The sequence below is a fragment of the Apiospora kogelbergensis genome (genome assembly GCF_038363985.1).
Source record: "Apiospora kogelbergensis strain CBS 113332 chromosome Unknown utg000003l_segment0_segment0, whole genome shotgun sequence".
Taxonomy (NCBI): Eukaryota; Fungi; Ascomycota; class Sordariomycetes; order Amphisphaeriales; family Apiosporaceae; genus Apiospora; species Apiospora kogelbergensis.
In genome coordinates, this window is record NW_027117420.1 from 363,778 (window position 1) to 379,831 (window position 16,054).

At 51.2% G+C, this 16,054-nt stretch overlaps 5 protein-coding genes across 5 annotated transcripts; all 5 read right to left on the reverse strand.

The window, feature by feature from the left end:
• Positions 1 to 35: 35 nt before the first annotated feature.
• On the reverse strand, positions 36 to 977 carry PG998_004791 (uncharacterized protein; the record flags this gene model as incomplete). The annotated part of the gene is made up of 1 exon (XM_066871609.1): positions 36 to 977. One exon carries the CDS (start codon positions 975 to 977, stop codon positions 36 to 38), a length of 942 nt encoding a protein of 313 aa, XP_066731706.1.
• An 800-nt stretch (positions 978 to 1,777) lies between these two features.
• On the reverse strand, positions 1,778 to 3,607 carry PG998_004792 (uncharacterized protein; the record flags this gene model as incomplete). Its single annotated transcript, XM_066871610.1, has 2 exons — positions 1,778 to 2,797; positions 3,062 to 3,607. 2 exons carry the CDS (start codon positions 3,605 to 3,607, stop codon positions 1,778 to 1,780), a joined length of 1,566 nt encoding a protein of 521 aa, XP_066731707.1.
• Positions 3,608 to 5,252: 1,645 nt separating this feature from the next.
• On the reverse strand, positions 5,253 to 8,592 carry PG998_004793 (HIR1; the record flags this gene model as incomplete). Its single annotated transcript, XM_066871611.1, has 5 exons — positions 5,253 to 5,356; positions 5,424 to 6,478; positions 6,616 to 8,350; positions 8,417 to 8,491; positions 8,556 to 8,592. The coding sequence occupies 5 exons, from the start codon at positions 8,590 to 8,592 to the stop codon at positions 5,253 to 5,255; spliced, it is 3,006 nt and encodes a 1,001-aa protein (XP_066731708.1).
• A 2,501-nt stretch (positions 8,593 to 11,093) lies between these two features.
• On the reverse strand, positions 11,094 to 12,074 carry PG998_004794 (uncharacterized protein; the record flags this gene model as incomplete). Its single annotated transcript, XM_066871612.1, has 4 exons — positions 11,094 to 11,381; positions 11,444 to 11,517; positions 11,578 to 11,685; positions 11,750 to 12,074. 4 exons carry the CDS (start codon positions 12,072 to 12,074, stop codon positions 11,094 to 11,096), a joined length of 795 nt encoding a protein of 264 aa, XP_066731709.1.
• Positions 12,075 to 13,942: 1,868 nt separating this feature from the next.
• PG998_004795 (uncharacterized protein) lies at positions 13,943 to 14,992 on the reverse strand (the record flags this gene model as incomplete). The annotated part of the gene is made up of 4 exons (XM_066871613.1): positions 13,943 to 14,114; positions 14,321 to 14,484; positions 14,579 to 14,851; positions 14,924 to 14,992. 4 exons carry the CDS (start codon positions 14,990 to 14,992, stop codon positions 13,943 to 13,945), a joined length of 678 nt encoding a protein of 225 aa, XP_066731710.1.
• Positions 14,993 to 16,054: the final 1,062 nt, after the last annotated feature.

The following is a 16,054-nucleotide window of genomic DNA, read 5'->3' on the forward strand; positions in this document are numbered from 1 at the left end:
GCCTAATACCCAAGAGTATCCCTACATACACGGACTCAATTGTTATCACAGTACTTCTGGTAAGCCCGAGACCCCCGCGACCCGCGTCGCCTATCCTCCACGTAGACTGAGTCGCGTGCCCGTCGGTGGTCCTCTTGGATATTGTTCAGAATCGAGGCCAAATCGGAGGCTGGCGCAGGCGACGTTGGTGTCGAGATGGGGGACGAGACGGAGTAGCTCTGCCTCTTGTGGTGGCGAAGATGCGGCGGCAGGGCGCTCAGCGGTGGTGGGATGACCGTTGTCGGGTAAGGAGGCGGCGGAGTCCCGAGACGGGCTTCTGCGACTGCTGCCGACGGCATGGTGGTCACTGCCCTGAACCTGCGCGAACCTACACCTGGCGCCCGGTTCGCCGTGCTGCGTCGAAGGAGCCCTCCCGAGCCGGTGGGAGTAGTAGGTGTAGATGGAGTATTGGTTCTAACTGGAGGCACATATAGCTCAATACCGTCGCCATCACGACTCGGCACAAGCGGACTCCTGATGCCACCCCCTATTTGCAGGCAGCCAGGCGCCTGGGGCGAAGAAACAGCAGCGAAGGCAGGAAACCCCGGTGAGCACTTTCCCGTAACCGAGGGCGTAATCGTCAGCCTAGCAAGACCGTCCCCCACGACATTGATAGTGCTACTATCCCCGAGCTCGAAGCGCAAGCCCGAATCTACCTCCGTATTCTCCGCCCCCAAAACGCTCGTCTTCGGAGGCGCCGGTGTCTTCGGCGTACACCCCTCCATCTCGAATACGGGTACGCTGCCCGCCTCGACCGCCGTGGTCACCACAGATAGCGCCTGGCCTTCCTTGGCGTTGCGGGGCTCCTGGCGTGTAGCACTGATCTGGCGAATATGGCTCGGAATGTCGGCATACTGGTAAGCATAAGGGTCCGAGAATAGCCAGGGCGCGCTATTGGTGGCATGGCAGCTGCCAATGTCCAAGGAAGTACGGGACATACTGAGCGATAATAAGGGAAACGAATGAATGACTGATAACAGTGTTGTTGTAAAAAGGAACGATGTCGACCAAGCGACTTGAGGAGAAGCAGAATGCAAAAGGAGTGTGACAACCACAAGATGTTGTTGCAAAGGACAGATAGATACACGAAGAAACAGAGACGGACAGGGCCCACCAGGCAGCGGGAGACGTATCAAAATATCTTATTGGCACAAAACCCTTTGTCAACGGATCTTGAGTGCCCTTTCATTCACCTGTCATCTGGATTTCGGTAAGTCTTTGTCGGCGTGCCTTTGGCATGACACGTCATTTTCCTTCGAAAGGATAATCTGGATTATATCTACACACTACTGGCGACAACGATGATCACATGACTGCAAACTAGATACGCTGCTAAAAGACAGAACAGGCGTTGTAATTTGAGAACATAGGGTTGGAGTAACTACTATCACAGAGTGAAGGACATAATAATGTTTAATTTGAGTTCATTCATTTCTCATGAGGTCATTAAGTTCGAAGTTCGCGTAATGCATCACTATATACATCGATGAGCCTATCCCTGGCACAGAAACCACGTTCATCTGCTGACCTGTTGAGAACCAGAATGTACCAAGAATCCAAAGTGTGAATCCGGTGGGATGAGAATACAAATCGCAGGATGGTCCAGCCGCCAGGTTGCACGCATCATGTACTGTAGAACCCTGCAATATTAGCAGTGAACTTTCCACACAAGTTTCGAAAGCTCAAATCAGACAACATGGGAGTGAAAGAAGCCAGGACATAAGTGTGACTGTCCATCTTAGGCCATCGTGGCCACAATGAGAGTCATCAGGACAAAGTAGAGCCACGAATAGAGTCGGGTAGAGAACGCAGACTCAGAGTTATCGACAGGTGGGCGCCACTGGCTCGAGGGTGAGAGAACGGAACCGTCGCCTTCGAGTGTGTTGCTCTGTCTGAAGAGGTCAGTTTCCAGTCCGTCGACTAGATAGCCACCATACCCGTCATCGCCAAGAGCAACTCCATCTTGGCGTGACCATCCGCGTTTCTTAAGAAGCCACTTGCCTCCAAGCCACAGTCGGATGCAGGTATGGAAAGGTGTCTTTTGTTTGTAGTCGTATGGAACCAAACGGGAGTTGTCACGGTCCAGACCACCAATGGTGTGTCCACAGTAGAGACTAGGGGCGTCGCGCTCTCTCTCAAAATGCTTTCGGTGTTCGTCCAACTGCTTGCGGTGACGACGGAGGCTGGCACTGAACTCCGAAACTCGAATCTTCTTTAGATCTTGTTCGGGGCCATACATCAGCTTCTCAACATGGGGCGGACAGTTCTGACAGAAAGCATGTGTATAGCCAATGTCACGGAAATACCACACCCGTCGCTTGGGGAGGAACAGGTTGACGCTGAGCGTGTGGACAGGGGCATCGCCAAAGCGTTCATAGTAGAAGCCACCGGATCGATCTAGATGCTCAAAATAGGTTTGGTGCTCTTGGCCACGGAAATATTCCAGGGAACCAACCTCGAAGTTGGAGTAGAACTGGCAGTTGTTGTGCTCTTCTTCTTCCGTCAGGATATTGTAACCGGCAGGCGTGGAGGCGGAGCGAATGATGTGTTGAGAATCTTTAGGCTTATGAAGAGCCCAGCTCATATCGGCTTCCGGGTGAACCATGTTCGGGTGCGACAGCTTGAAGGACTTCGTTCTGTCCCAAAGAGAAGGAAAGGAGCGGGTGTCCTCGAGAAGAGCCATGTTGAACCCGTAGGCCATGTTGTTATCCCGCATGAATCGGAAGACATCATAATTGATGTTGCATGTGTATTGAACCTGTCGAGTTGTTTAATTAGCTGATGCAATCTACCAGTGGAAAAAGATAGATACCTGGGTATCAAACTCCTCTCAAGAGTGTATTCTCATGCGGGTAGATCGAAACTAGATGCAGTGAACCAAAAAGACAAAGTAGCAAAATTAGACACTCAACTGGAATGTCTTATACGGGTCGACGATGATAGGATTTTGCATAATGGACATGGATGTAAAGAGTGGGATGTATTGTGCAGAACGACGAGAAGGAAATATTTGGCAACTTACACCAGGTTCGATTCGCCAGTACCATTCGTAGTCCTGGAGCCGACTTTCCAAAGCGAAGAGGCCGGCGTTCCATCGCGACATATGGTGGTGACTTTCGAGCCACTGCTTTCCGACGCCAGTGTCTTGCAGGAACTTGCGAGCAACTGCGAATTTGGCCTCATCAATCCAACCGGGGAGGCTCCAATGGTCCTTTGGGATACGCTCAAAGAAACAACGAGACGATGAGACATTAAGGACTGCAGCCTTGAACTCCTCGCTGAACTCCTCGTTGTTGAAGAAGACCCAGTCATAGCGATGCAGCTTTTGTGAATTGAAGCGCGCCTCAAGCTGGGAAATGGTGTGAACCATGGAGACAATGTCCGAGTTGTTGACAAGAGAGACCATGGCCGCCCTGGGTCGGGACGACTGCAAATCCAGGAGTCGTCCGCTCGATAACTTGGCAGGATTCATGTAGCTGTTGTCCTCAAGCCACTTCAGAGGGTCGAGTTGCTTGCGCCCGTCGTCGTGATAGCCATCGGGGCGTTCGGGGATAGGCTGCATGAACATTGTAGGCTCATCATTAACGCGTATCACAGGCGAGGCCACACCCGGCAGCATTGGGTCGTCGCGTGAGAAGTATGAGACCATGAATACTATGAGCAGAAGGGTACCGAAGGTAACAAAACTTCTACGCAGCACGCGGGGGCTATCAACAGGCAGACATCATTAACAGTGAACCGACTACCGCAATATGATAGTACTTACCGAGAAGAACCGATAGTGGTTCGCGCATCGGCAGTCGATGATGCACCGACGAGGACGGGACCTATGCAATTTAGCATCTGAAGGACGCCATTGTATAGTGAAAGTAGTTGAGTGTTCTGTGGTCAAGGAAATAAGGCTTACCAGCACCTTCATCGGTGTAAGACTTCGAGTCCACAAGCGCGATCCTGTTGCCATTCAGGAACACACCCTGAGGTCGGCGAGGCATAACATTGCCTCCTTTAGATCGCGGCATAGTTGCGTTCCTGTTTGTCGCTAATTGCAGTTCTTTAAGGAAACGTTGTGGCCTTTCTTGGAGTGGTTTGTGCGACGAGCAGGTGGCACTCCAAGGTTGGACGAATTCGATCAAAGTAGACTTGTGGAAGTAAGGGAAAAGAACAAGAGTCGTCGAGACACGAAATGCTGAAGGAATAGAAAAGAATGAATAGGACGTCGCGAAACGAACGTGGCAGCGATGCTGCGTGAGGCGTTGATGATATTGTGCACTTGGGTCGATGTGAGGTCGAGAGTGATGTGCGCTGTCAGTCGCCTCAGGACTGGCAAAGGGATGTGGAGCGTTGGGAACAGAAGAACGAAGGCCAGACGAGTCCAGCTTGAAGAAAAGAACTAGGATCAACGAGCGACTGGGTAGGGAATGATGTGACGAATGAAAATGAAAGTCCAAGGACCACGCCGACGAGCTGAGAGGTTCGCGACGCCGAGGTCTAGGAAGGTTGTGAACGAGTGACTGGAGGTTATGCTGGCAAGGAAGTTTACCTAGAGAAGGCTGGCTTCCCACACCGAAGATGATGGACTCCAGAGATGACAATGTGTGAATGTCTGGCTACTGGCCCCATCCGATGGCGGGTGGAAAGAACGTGGTGGGCACGTGGATGGAGGGAATCACGCTACTACCACGTGCTGGGCCCTCAGGGGGAGGCGAAGGCCAGCGGAGGCCAGCAGAGGTAGGCACGCTGAAGCTTCACAGATGCTAGCCTAGCAATGGTACATCAGCAGCAACAACTTGGGGCAGGCACGAGTTTCAGAAGCCTCAAGCGGCGCCCGGGAAGCAAACAGGCGGGGAATGGCGACTACAAACACCGATGGCTATGGGAATGGCCACCTGACACTGAGATACGCCATGGGGCAACAGATCTTCACTGACTTATACGGCATCCGCGTCACAGTAGCCACAAGGTCACGCATCGGGGAGGTGACTGACAACCTGTTATTCCACGGTGGTATTCTTGTCGCTACTCTCTGTGCAGCTACATATTCTACATACAAGTATAGGCAAAAGGAAGCACTGCTCAGGTATCATCATTCCCTTTTCCCCTACGACTAAACGATGGAAATGAACGCCCGCAATTAAGACAAATCTTGCCACGACATCGTCGGCCATGATAAAGGGGCGGGGGCAGCAGCAGCAGCAGCAGCAGCAGCAATCGATCTAAGTTTCTACGATCATCGTGTCGCTGCTCTCGTCCTCTTCTTCCGTCAAATCAAGCACCCGCGCATATTGTACAGTAAGTCGCTGGAGTTCCCTGAACTTGCCTATTGTGAAGGTGGGTTAGCCATCGTGATCGTGCAATATGGAGCAGTTAAAGGGGCATGAACTTACCAAGGATCATGACTACTCCCTTCAGGAGTTCTTTGCGGTCCCATCCACAGATCTCGTCACCTGTGCTGAACCAACCCTTGCCCTCATCCTCTGGCTCTGCTTTGTCTTGCAGAATGCCACCGAGCAGGCCATTCATCAACTCCTCGACCTTGCTTCTTAGGCCTTCCGCTCCGATTCGCTTAGCATACATGAACAAATACAGCCGGAATTCGTCCTTTGATCCCAGTGTCAGGGCGCCGGCAATGCGGTTCTCCAGGTGAGCGATGCTGACGCTCGACTCGAAGTTCTCGAAGCCATCCTTGGACAGCAACAACTTGACAATGCGCTGCAATGTGTAGGCGCGACCCTTGAGCAAAAACTCGTTCGTCGTGTGTCGCTCCAGGAAGGGGATAATGCCGGCTGAGACGCTGGCCTCTTCTTCCTTTGAGGTCTTTGATGCTGTCGGCCCAACAGCGGTCGATTGGAGAGAGCCAATAGAAGAATCGTTGCTGTTCCAGTACTGGCTACCAACAGCCCACCATGATTCAGACAGGCGCTGCCAGGAGAACATGCTGGGGTTATAGTAGTAACCGTCACCATTCGTCAGTGTGACAATAATGTGGCCATTGGAGTTGAGATGAGCAGACGTCACGCCAGGAGCCGGCATTGCGGCGTGGGGCTGAAGAGAATGGATGGCGATCTCGAGTACTGGTGCAAGGGAAACAGGTGGGTGGGGCGATGATAAACCTTTGATGCTCCAAACATGGCACATTCCTACGGCTGTGATGCACAGAAGCCACCATCCTCGACATTCGAGTATGACGGGTTGCGACTCCAGAACCATGGCGTTGATCAAACGTCGGCCAGCGGGCGACCACGTGTAGAGGCTGCCATCTTCACAAGCGGCTGCCCAGAAGTTCTTGTTACCGGTCACCAATACGATGGCTCGGGGAAGGAAATCCTGCCAGAGCACATCACCGCGCTTGGAAGCGGTGATGTGCGACGGGTCCCGGATAGAAACCGGATTCTTTGCTTCCAAGATCACGTTCTCTGGAATCTTCGAGGCATCCTCCAAGCTAGTGTCACCAAGTAACACCCCACGCTCAAGAGGTCGTACAATATGTGACCTCACCTTCGGTACGGCAAGTCGGACTTGAGATATGGCAATGGACGGGTTGAGCACTGCTGGTCGCAGAAATTCCGGTGTCGCTACAAGGCCGTGTTTGGGGGTTCGAGTATAGCCGGCTCCAGTCCCTCGACACCATTTCGTACGATAGGCCGAGGTCCTGTCGCTGCTCGCTTAGCGGGGTGCTCTTCTTCCTCGTCATCTAGAGGGATTGCTTTGCGCTTGTTACCCAGCAACATAGAAGCTAGGCCGCCCTCCGGCAAGCCATCAAATGGCTTTGACAAGTCTAGTACGGTCTGGGGCGCATCACTCTGGGCAGCTTTGGTGGTGCTGGAGCCGACTAGCTGGGTTTGTGGAAGAGAGGATTGACCAGTGCCGGATGAAGATATCAGCATGGGAGCGACCCTCTTCTTGCCATCCTTGCCGACCGTGACACGTGACTTGAGCTCGTTGACTCGTTTATCTTGTTTCTCCGACGCCTCCGCAGCTGCTGAAGTGCTCTCCTTCTCCGGCTCTTTGCTAGCTTCGGCTTCAAGTTGCGCGTTGGGGGTTGCCACATTACTTGGTGTGGCTGTGCCAGTCTTGACACCGTTGGTTGCAGGTGTGTCCGAGTCTTTCGATATAGGGTGGAAGTCGCCCATCAGAGCTCCCATACGCGACTCTGCACCTTTCCGCTCCCCTTCTTTGCTGTGGTTCTCGAGCCTCAGACCATCCACGTCCTCCGCAATGCCCATAGCCTTCCTCGAGGCACCGTACTTGGACAGCGCCTTGTCCGTTTCTTCCAAGTTCGCCACCCATCCTAGCTCGCCTGTCTCGAATCTGACCGTAATGATGCTCCCATCCAGGCTGGCGGCGAAAAGTGTCTGTCCGTCTGGCGTCCAGGCGAGATCGGATATAGACTTTGCCGCGAGATCCTGCAAGATGACGACAGGTCTCGACGTGTTGGTGTTCCAGATGCTCAAGGTCTTGTCCTGACCTGCTGACGCTATCACTGTCACCAGGGAACCACCTGAGCTACCATTGGTTGCGCCATTCTCAGCCGGCTTCTTGGTGTGGAATAGGCGCGGCGAAAACATGCACACTTCGGTAGGGCCCTCATGGCCGATCAGGTTGATTTCGCTGTCCCACCTCGATCGCTCGATGATGGCCACAGAGCTGACTGGCCCGTTGACTGCATTCGCTGCGGCGATGTGGTTACCATCCGGGGACCAAGAGCATCTTCTGAAGTAGGTCGTGAGGGGCGACGATTTGAAGGGGGTATTGATGGTAGTCTCGAGCTGGAAGTTGTTAATCATGTCATGCTGTGTCGCATTAGGCGCCGGAGAAGTGAAGCGAAAAATCTTGATGGTTCGGTCATCACTGGCCGTGGCGAAGAACTTGTTTGCTGGGTCGAACGTGATGCCCTTGACGTGGCTCTGGTGTACCGACAGGACCTTGAGTTTCTCAAACGTGTGACCCGACCAAATAACAATCTTGGAGTCGAGACCGACAGATACCAGTATAGACCCATCATAAGACCAGCCCAAATCCTGCACGTCATTGTCGTGGCCGATCAGGCGCCGCGAGGTCTTCCAATTCTCGACAGGAGGGGGCTCGTTGCTGCTGCCAAAGGTTGCTATAGTAGGTGGGCCGCTTTCAAGCTGGTATATGCAGATAATCTTATCGTCGGCGCCAGATGCGAGTAGACGGCTGTTTGGCGAAAAGCGTACGGAATGGATCGTGCCGAGATGGTGACTCATATGACAGAGCTGCCGCGGTTTCGTGTAGGTTCGGTCATCGGAGTTGTAGATGGCTTCAGTCGACCAGACTCGGACGTTTCCATCTAGGTTAAATTAAGGTTAGTTGCATATCGGCGACTGGAGAGTAGGTAGTGAGTCTTATAACGAACCTCCGCCTGCCGTCGCCAACCTCTTGCCGTCGGGCGACACATGACAACTGTAGACCTCGAAATCTTTATTTTCGCCTGGAGCGCAAAGTTAGAGACGCATGATTCCAAGCACATTCGTGGATCAGTCAATTGTATTCACCCTGGTGGCTTAGCCATGATGGCTTGATGATGTGCATCGTGTGTCGTTGACGCGATGCGACTCTCGCATGTCTGCTGTGAACAAGATGCAAAGAAGATGGGGATGTGGTGAAGCTATCATCGAAGTCAGGTACAGACAGACAGCTTCGAAGGTGCGTGCGCCAGATCAATCTATCAATTAGTGGCCCGGGAAATGCGCGACGCGCCAGATCCTACGGCCAAGCCAGTAAGTACGTACGCTTTAGTGGGCCAGACACCTAAGCAGTGGGCAGTCAGCGAGTGAGCGCAGGCGTTGATGTCGCCGGCACGGATCAACGTTAGCCCCTGTGAGGGTAGAATGTTTGTACGCCGTTTACATTCAACACAACCAGCAATCCTTAATCAGCCCGTGAAAGCTGGTTAATTTATTTCTCGAGTACTCTTTACTTGAATAACCCATGGTTTTGGCTTATGTGAGTTAAAATCGGTCTTAGCTCCAAGCTGAAAGACATGGGCACATCAGCTCCCTGTAAGTTCCAGTATATTAGTATGCTACCGTATAATACATACATCCATAATACAGGCTGTGTAGCATGGGTATACTGTTTCTGGAGCAAGTTTAACGGGTATAGTATATCCCATGAAGCTAACCATCCAAGCATCGCTATGCAAATTTTATACGATATCCCCAGTCTGCGTAATGCACCGCACGATTTAGTGAAAGCAATAATCTTGCTAAAGGGATATGGGTTGGCCAAGCTGCCAATCTCTTACCTTTAGACATTAAACATGAGTTCATTGTGAATGAGCAGTTAAACATGTGAATTGCCAACTGCTATTGGGGGTAGGAATAGCTTGGTAAGTGTAATTTGGTACCAGGCTCTTCCCAGCCCCGAATCAAAGGTAAGATCTACGCCGACGACCTCCATGCTGCCTCTAAGCCTACGCTGTCTGTCAGACGGATGGCGTAGTACGTAATTCATCTCCTCTCGGATGGGTGGCTTGAGTCAATGGTGACTGCGAGACGGTGACCTCAGCTTCAAGTCCTCGCATCACTTCACTTACCTCCCAAAGAGTCCCCGGCCCACTTCTAGGTGCCAACAACGTCACGCCACACATAGACACAAAAATGAAGATGGCCGTGGCCGGGAGCTCTTAAGACACTTGGAGGGCTGACAATGGTGAATGACTGGTAGTCAACCTCTTCCATGAACAGTCCGAAATATTACTCCTGACACTGATCTTAACTGACCGTTCCTGTAAACAAAGGTGACCGTACTTGCAAACCTTCCCACCAGCAACGTGGCATGACTTTAACTAAACGAGGTCTGCCAGCGTTGCCAGTTGGGCGGATACATTAATTGATCTACTTGCTGGTTCTGTAGTAGGAATTATCGGAATGTATGCGAAAGCTGGAAAGTGTTATCTTCCCGGGTCCATTGCATATAGACTCATGTTTTTTTTTTCTCGTTGCAATATTGAAATCGAACTTTCTAGGGGCAAGTATAGTTCCTGTGGGTGTAGTAAGTTGGCTCAAACTACAGGTGCATTAATGACGGTAACCATAGTTTCCTTAAAATGTGGAGAGGGTGGGGGCTTGTAATACAGGTAGGTATACAGGTACACTACTAGGAAAGTTGATATCAGAATGAACTTGTTACAGTGACAACCTAGTTTTGGATAGGAGAGAATGATTCCCGCCGAAATTTGTGGGATATATTGTGTTGTAAAGGTCAAAATTCTAACCTTTCTGGCTATTAGATTGACAAGCCCGCTTGGCTTAGTGGTAAAGCGCATCACTAGTAGCAGGATCGTGCCTTTCTCAGGACAGGACGCGGCCGACGACATGATGAGATCACTGGTTCGATTCCAGTAGTGGGCATTTCCCTTTTTGCTACAGTGACGTTCAATACTGACCTCTCTTCTTTCAATGAAGAAGCTATGTATATTCATTCGTTCCTTCGGTTCGGTTCTTGGGTGAGAATGCCGCAACCCTTCTCCCACTACTGAGACTTGGGGAACGTGCGAGTTTCTAGTTCGATTCACGTAGCTGGCCAACTTTCCTTTTCTTATTATTCCCTGTCAAAGCGACCTGCTTGGTAAATTTTTTCCTTTTGGTTCATTTGCCCTCCTCATCTGCAATACGCTCCGATTATTGCATAGTACACCGAGGAGTTCCAGTGGCTGGACTGCTTCACCAGCTCGTGTAAGAACGGCCTGGGCGTGTCGTCGGTGATCCACCACAATTGGACATTCAGTGCAATCAGGCGTTCGGAGTCTGCGCCCTCCGGTACCAGTTAGAAGAGACATCTTCGCGACGCATCGTGTACCATATAGGATGCTAACACCACGTAGCGAAAGGCAAAGGGAGATTAATCAATTGGTTATTTGCATTAAACTGATATTTGATAGGTTGCTATCCTGGCTTGCAGCAATATTGCTGATTGAATGCATGATTTCTTTCTAAGAAAAGACCGTACGCCCATATGACATGCAAAAAGAAACGCTATGCGAAAAACAAGGAGTGATTGAAGTGAGGATTGGTTGGTATGATGAGTACCTAGTCATCAATGGGCAGGACTTTTCGGATGCCTTCGGCGATTTGCTCCTCGAGGTAAGGAATGACATGGCTGTAGTCCTTGCATACGTGATGGCCGTTCCAGCTTCCGTCGAGCGGGCCGTTGTCGTCCGAGTCGGATTGATCGTGCGGCTCCATGGCCAGATCGCCCGAGCACATGATACCCTGTCGCAAGTAGTCGACGCAGTGCAGGTAATGGCTGTGGTAGTCGCTCGGCAAACGCTCGGTCATATTGCCCTCCAGGCTGGCAAAGATGCGCGCCATCATGAACTATTCGGTCTCATGTAAGCGTTTCTGCATCTACCACGAGGGGTATAAGCAGTTGTACTCACCACGCAGTGCAGCTGATGGGTCATCGAAGTCGTAAAAAATGTCTCGTCCGTTACCTCGCCCCATCCGGAACCAACTGTGATGCGATTAGCTCATACCGTCCCACAGCACTCGAGCATACGCATGGTGGACATACTGGGTAGCATGGTGTTCCATTGGGATATCGTTTCGTTGGTGAAGAACTTGGACGTGTCATTGGGCACGAAGGCCGTATCCGCATTGAACTTGACGATCTTGGTCGGGACTACATTCGCAGTTTAGCTCGTGCACAACGGAGTGTTCAACCATTTCGGTATGCGAAAACCTACAATCTGGTCCCAGTCCAGTCACATCACCGCCCACTTGAATCGTGGACACAGATTTCTCCTTCCAGAAATCCCGGACCAGCAGCAGTGATAGCGAGATGTTGACGCAGAGCAGCAGCGTGTCAACGATCCACCGGTAGCGTCGGAAACGCGTCATGTACTTCCTGGCCGTCGACTCCTTGTCGTGAGAGTGGTGATGGCACTCGTGTTGACGCCAGTGCTTCTCGTCGCCCATGACTGACTCGTCAACTTCCGTGCTCGACCGGGGATCATCTTTGTCTTCGGCGAGAGCGACATTCTGGTAGCCGGATTGTTTGCTGTACTCCATCTTTCGGGTGATCGAATTGAGCTTCCCAAAGATAAGAAAGTGAAAATCAATGTATTATATATATAAACACTTTGAAGCGTGCTTCCGAGAATACACGTCGGGAAGTGCGTACGCCAAGTGATGGTGCCGTGTTTTCAGTATGGATGCCAGTCCTGCAGAGAAAAGGGAGAGGAAGGAGAAGAAACAAGGCGGAGATCAGCCAGCCAGAGAAGATGGCAATACAAGTAGCCGGGCAGCTCCCCAAATCGGGTCGAACCAAAGTACGCATCGTCAAGTCGCCCTCATCGGGGAGAGGGTCTGTTTCCATTATCCATCCTTTTCTTCTGTTTCAGTCTTGGCGGGCTCGCTTTGGGACTCGATGCAACGCTAGCGGCGGTGCGGTCGGTTATTGGCCAGCTCGGGGCGGGCTAGGCGGGGGCCAGGGATGGTGAATGGTGTCTCGACTTATTCCAACCTAGCCAACGTCGAGATGGGACTGACCAATGCACTCTGTCAATCACCGCCTTTCTGCATGTTTGACAGCGCGTCTACCTTATGCCAATCGCCGGGTGGCGTACACCTGGGTGATAATGCCATCCATGATGGGCATGGTTTGACCGTGTATCAAATCGCGGGCTGAAGTCAGGCAGATCGTGGACCGTCTTGGGCGTCGGCTCCGTCGCGCGGTTTCTGGTATCATCTTCGCGTGACCGCCGTGCAACCTAAAGCCGGGACCAAGCTGGCTGGCTGTGCTGCTGTAGTACCCTACCGTATGTACCTGTTGTTTGTTTCGGGTCCGAGATTCAGATGGTTACAGATCATTTCCTTTTCCGTATCTTAGACGATTGTGATCTGGCAACCCGGAGTTGACTTACAAACAGCATTGTTCGTTTGCCACCTGAACTTCCAAAGGGCTTGTCAAAACAATTCTGTAACTGCTGGCGGTGGGGTTCAACAACGGCGTTTCACAATCCCTGGAAGGCCACAGGCGGGCCCTGACAGTAGTTCGCGCTAAGGCTTCAGAGACCTGCAGGTGCAAGGATTTCACCATTCAGGTACGTCGCTAGGACTTGACGGTTGGCCTGCTTGCTAAAGATGGCAAGATGAACCAATCACAAAGATCAGAATGTTACCCCAGACAGCAGCACACACAGTAGTGCTCTGCAACACAGGATGTGCACGAGAAGCTCGCATCGGTCAATTGAAAATGCTTAGTAGGAAGGAAGCAGCCCCCCACATTGGCTTAGTCGCCACGATTGAGGTTGGCGTAGGGAAGTACCGTCGGCAAGGAACATGACGAGTGAATTCATAGGACTGCCGACGGGGAGGAAACGCCGCCGTTTGCCGGTTGCCGTCTGCTTGGCTTGCCGGGCAAGGGCTTGAATAATTAAAGACGATCGGACCTGCCGCCGACCCCAACGCCGCACTCCAGAGACAAGGCAATAACGACAGCTCGGTCGCTTTGCCGAATATAACCTTTAACTGACCGGATATGCAAATGGCCTAGAGTCATGAATTACTGGCTTACGTCATTTCAAGAGCCGTTGGCTCAGATCACCGCATCTTTCATCTCAAAAGTAAAAATTTGCACTGTGTATGCGTGTATTTTAGGTGAATCCTCATGTTGTCATTTCTCAAGAGAACTCAAGGGAGTGTGTACTTTCTGATACGAAAAACAAAACGCAACCGCAAATCCATCGCAAATGAGGGAAGATGATGATGAGCCTCTCTTATTAGAGGCCCAGCTCATGCCCGTTCCATGTCCCTAAACAATCTAACCAGCTCACTGTATGTCAAACCAACCTACTTGGCCCTGCAAATCTCGAAATCGGGAACCCTTTCTCAAGCATGGAAGACGTAGGTGAAAGGAGACGAATGACGACGTGCGTTTAACACAGATGGTCCATGCCAGCACACCAGACACTGAATCCGGCGTCGTCGTAGGCCTCGCCCCAGACCTCATTGGGACGGTAAGGACATTTGTCGTGGACAACCTGGGCGTAGTCGGCAAGGTTGGCGCACTTGGTCGTATAGGAACCGGTAGGCTGGTTCCAGCACCATCTATTCAGAACACGCAACTGTTAGCAATCTATAGTTATAACAGAGAAGGTGCATAAAAACGTCCACATTATGACCCTCCAAACACCCGTAGTGGAATAGCAGCTGGAGTGGAAGAGGCAAATTATTGCCAGTGGGCTTTTAATTCCAGTTTGTGCATTGCAAAGAGGAGTGAGTAGGTATTCGAGGTCAGATCAAGTTCCACATACCCGATACCGCTGTTCCACGAGCAGCTGACGCGGCCGCAGGGTCCAGGTGTCGCAGTGCAGTCGCCAGTGAGGCTCCGGAGGTAGTTGATACCGTCCTGGATTTCATTGGCAATGGCATAGCCCCAGTTTCCATCGTGAGGCGTGTTGCATTGGATGTCGTTGATCTGTGATGCGAAGGCACAACTGTCAGCAAACCTGATTTTCATTTGTATAAAAAACAAGACGAGGTCTTGTGAGTCTCCAGTTCAAGACACTTACCGTGAGTTGATGGGGCTTGACCGAATCCTTGTGAGAGACATCCATGAGCTTGAAGTCGGGGTTGGCCTTCAGGATCTGGGCGTGAATCTCCTGTGTGCAGAAGCCGAAGTCAGTTTGACAAGCCGCTTGCGTGCCATTCTCTTTCTGATCCCGATAAAGACGTACCTGAACAGTGCCATTGAACTTGTAGATGGGGCCGTCAACAGTGATATTGCCACTCCACTGCATTGGACTGAAGATCATGCCGTGAGAGTTGCTCGAACTGCCGCCAGGCTGGAAACCATGGTTAGATAAATATTACCTCAAGATATTGTGAAATGCGTTGCGGCCAAAAGAAAAACTCACATGCAAAGCAGCGCCACTGACCAGGGTGCTGGCCAAGGTGGTCAAGAACCAGAACATGAGGGCAATCATGATGATCTTGCTTGCAGAAAGTCTGGGTAGAGGGAAATTATATCCGGTGAAGTGATCGAAGACGATATTCAGGGAAGATGAAAGATGACAATATTTCCTGAATGGTGTTGGGGAGGGATTGTTGTTTTGATGTTGCAGAACTGAGGTTGGGTTATTGGAGGGGGTTTTTGTAGTGGGAGATTGGATTAGGATTGAAGAGATCGAAAAGTATTAGTGAGACCCAAAGCAGGCAGGCACGGAATTGGAATTGCATGCAAAGATTTACACAGTAGAAGACGGTCCGCGAATTATTGACTTGAAGCAGGGAAAGCCACAAGATGCCTAAGACTTCTACTGCCATATTATTTCTTTGTTTCATAAACCGACCAAACGCTGCATTAATTGGTTGCATATCGGCCGGAGTCTTTTCAGTCCCTGGTTCACAGCTTCGTCACCCACGGTGCACCAAAGTCACCCATGGTAGGGCAACATGTGCATGATCAAGGATTTTTGGTCAGGTGATCCTGGTCATATAGTCCTACCCGGATCTCGACTCTGTCCAATCATTTTCACCTTGACCGACCTCACGTCCTCACGTCCTCCCCATTTCTCCCGAGACCCGTCACCATCTCACCTCCCGAGGCAACCACCGCCCGGCACTTGCGATGTCTCATTTACAACTTCTTTCCTATTTTCCGGATCGAACGGTGAATAAAAGTCCTGGGAAAGACCGAAATAGGCACTTTTGGGCGGCAACAGTTGCCGTAAACCGTACTGGGACCAATTCGATTTACACCTCTTCCCACCACGTCAGTGACACAGACTCTCTAGACCGTGTCATGATTCGCGACATGTCTCTAGTTCCCATCGATTGTGATATCTTCGTCACTGATATACCGGGTACCATCATAGCATCATACCATCCGCAATACCATCATCACTTCCCATGCGGTGCATCTATTGCTTCTCAAGCCGTTCACTCTTGAAGTTGCCCAGCTTTCTCACGACTGGTATAATCGTCATATTATCACCGATGAATCATCTTGAATCATCTTCACAGAACCTAACTTATAGTGATTAGAG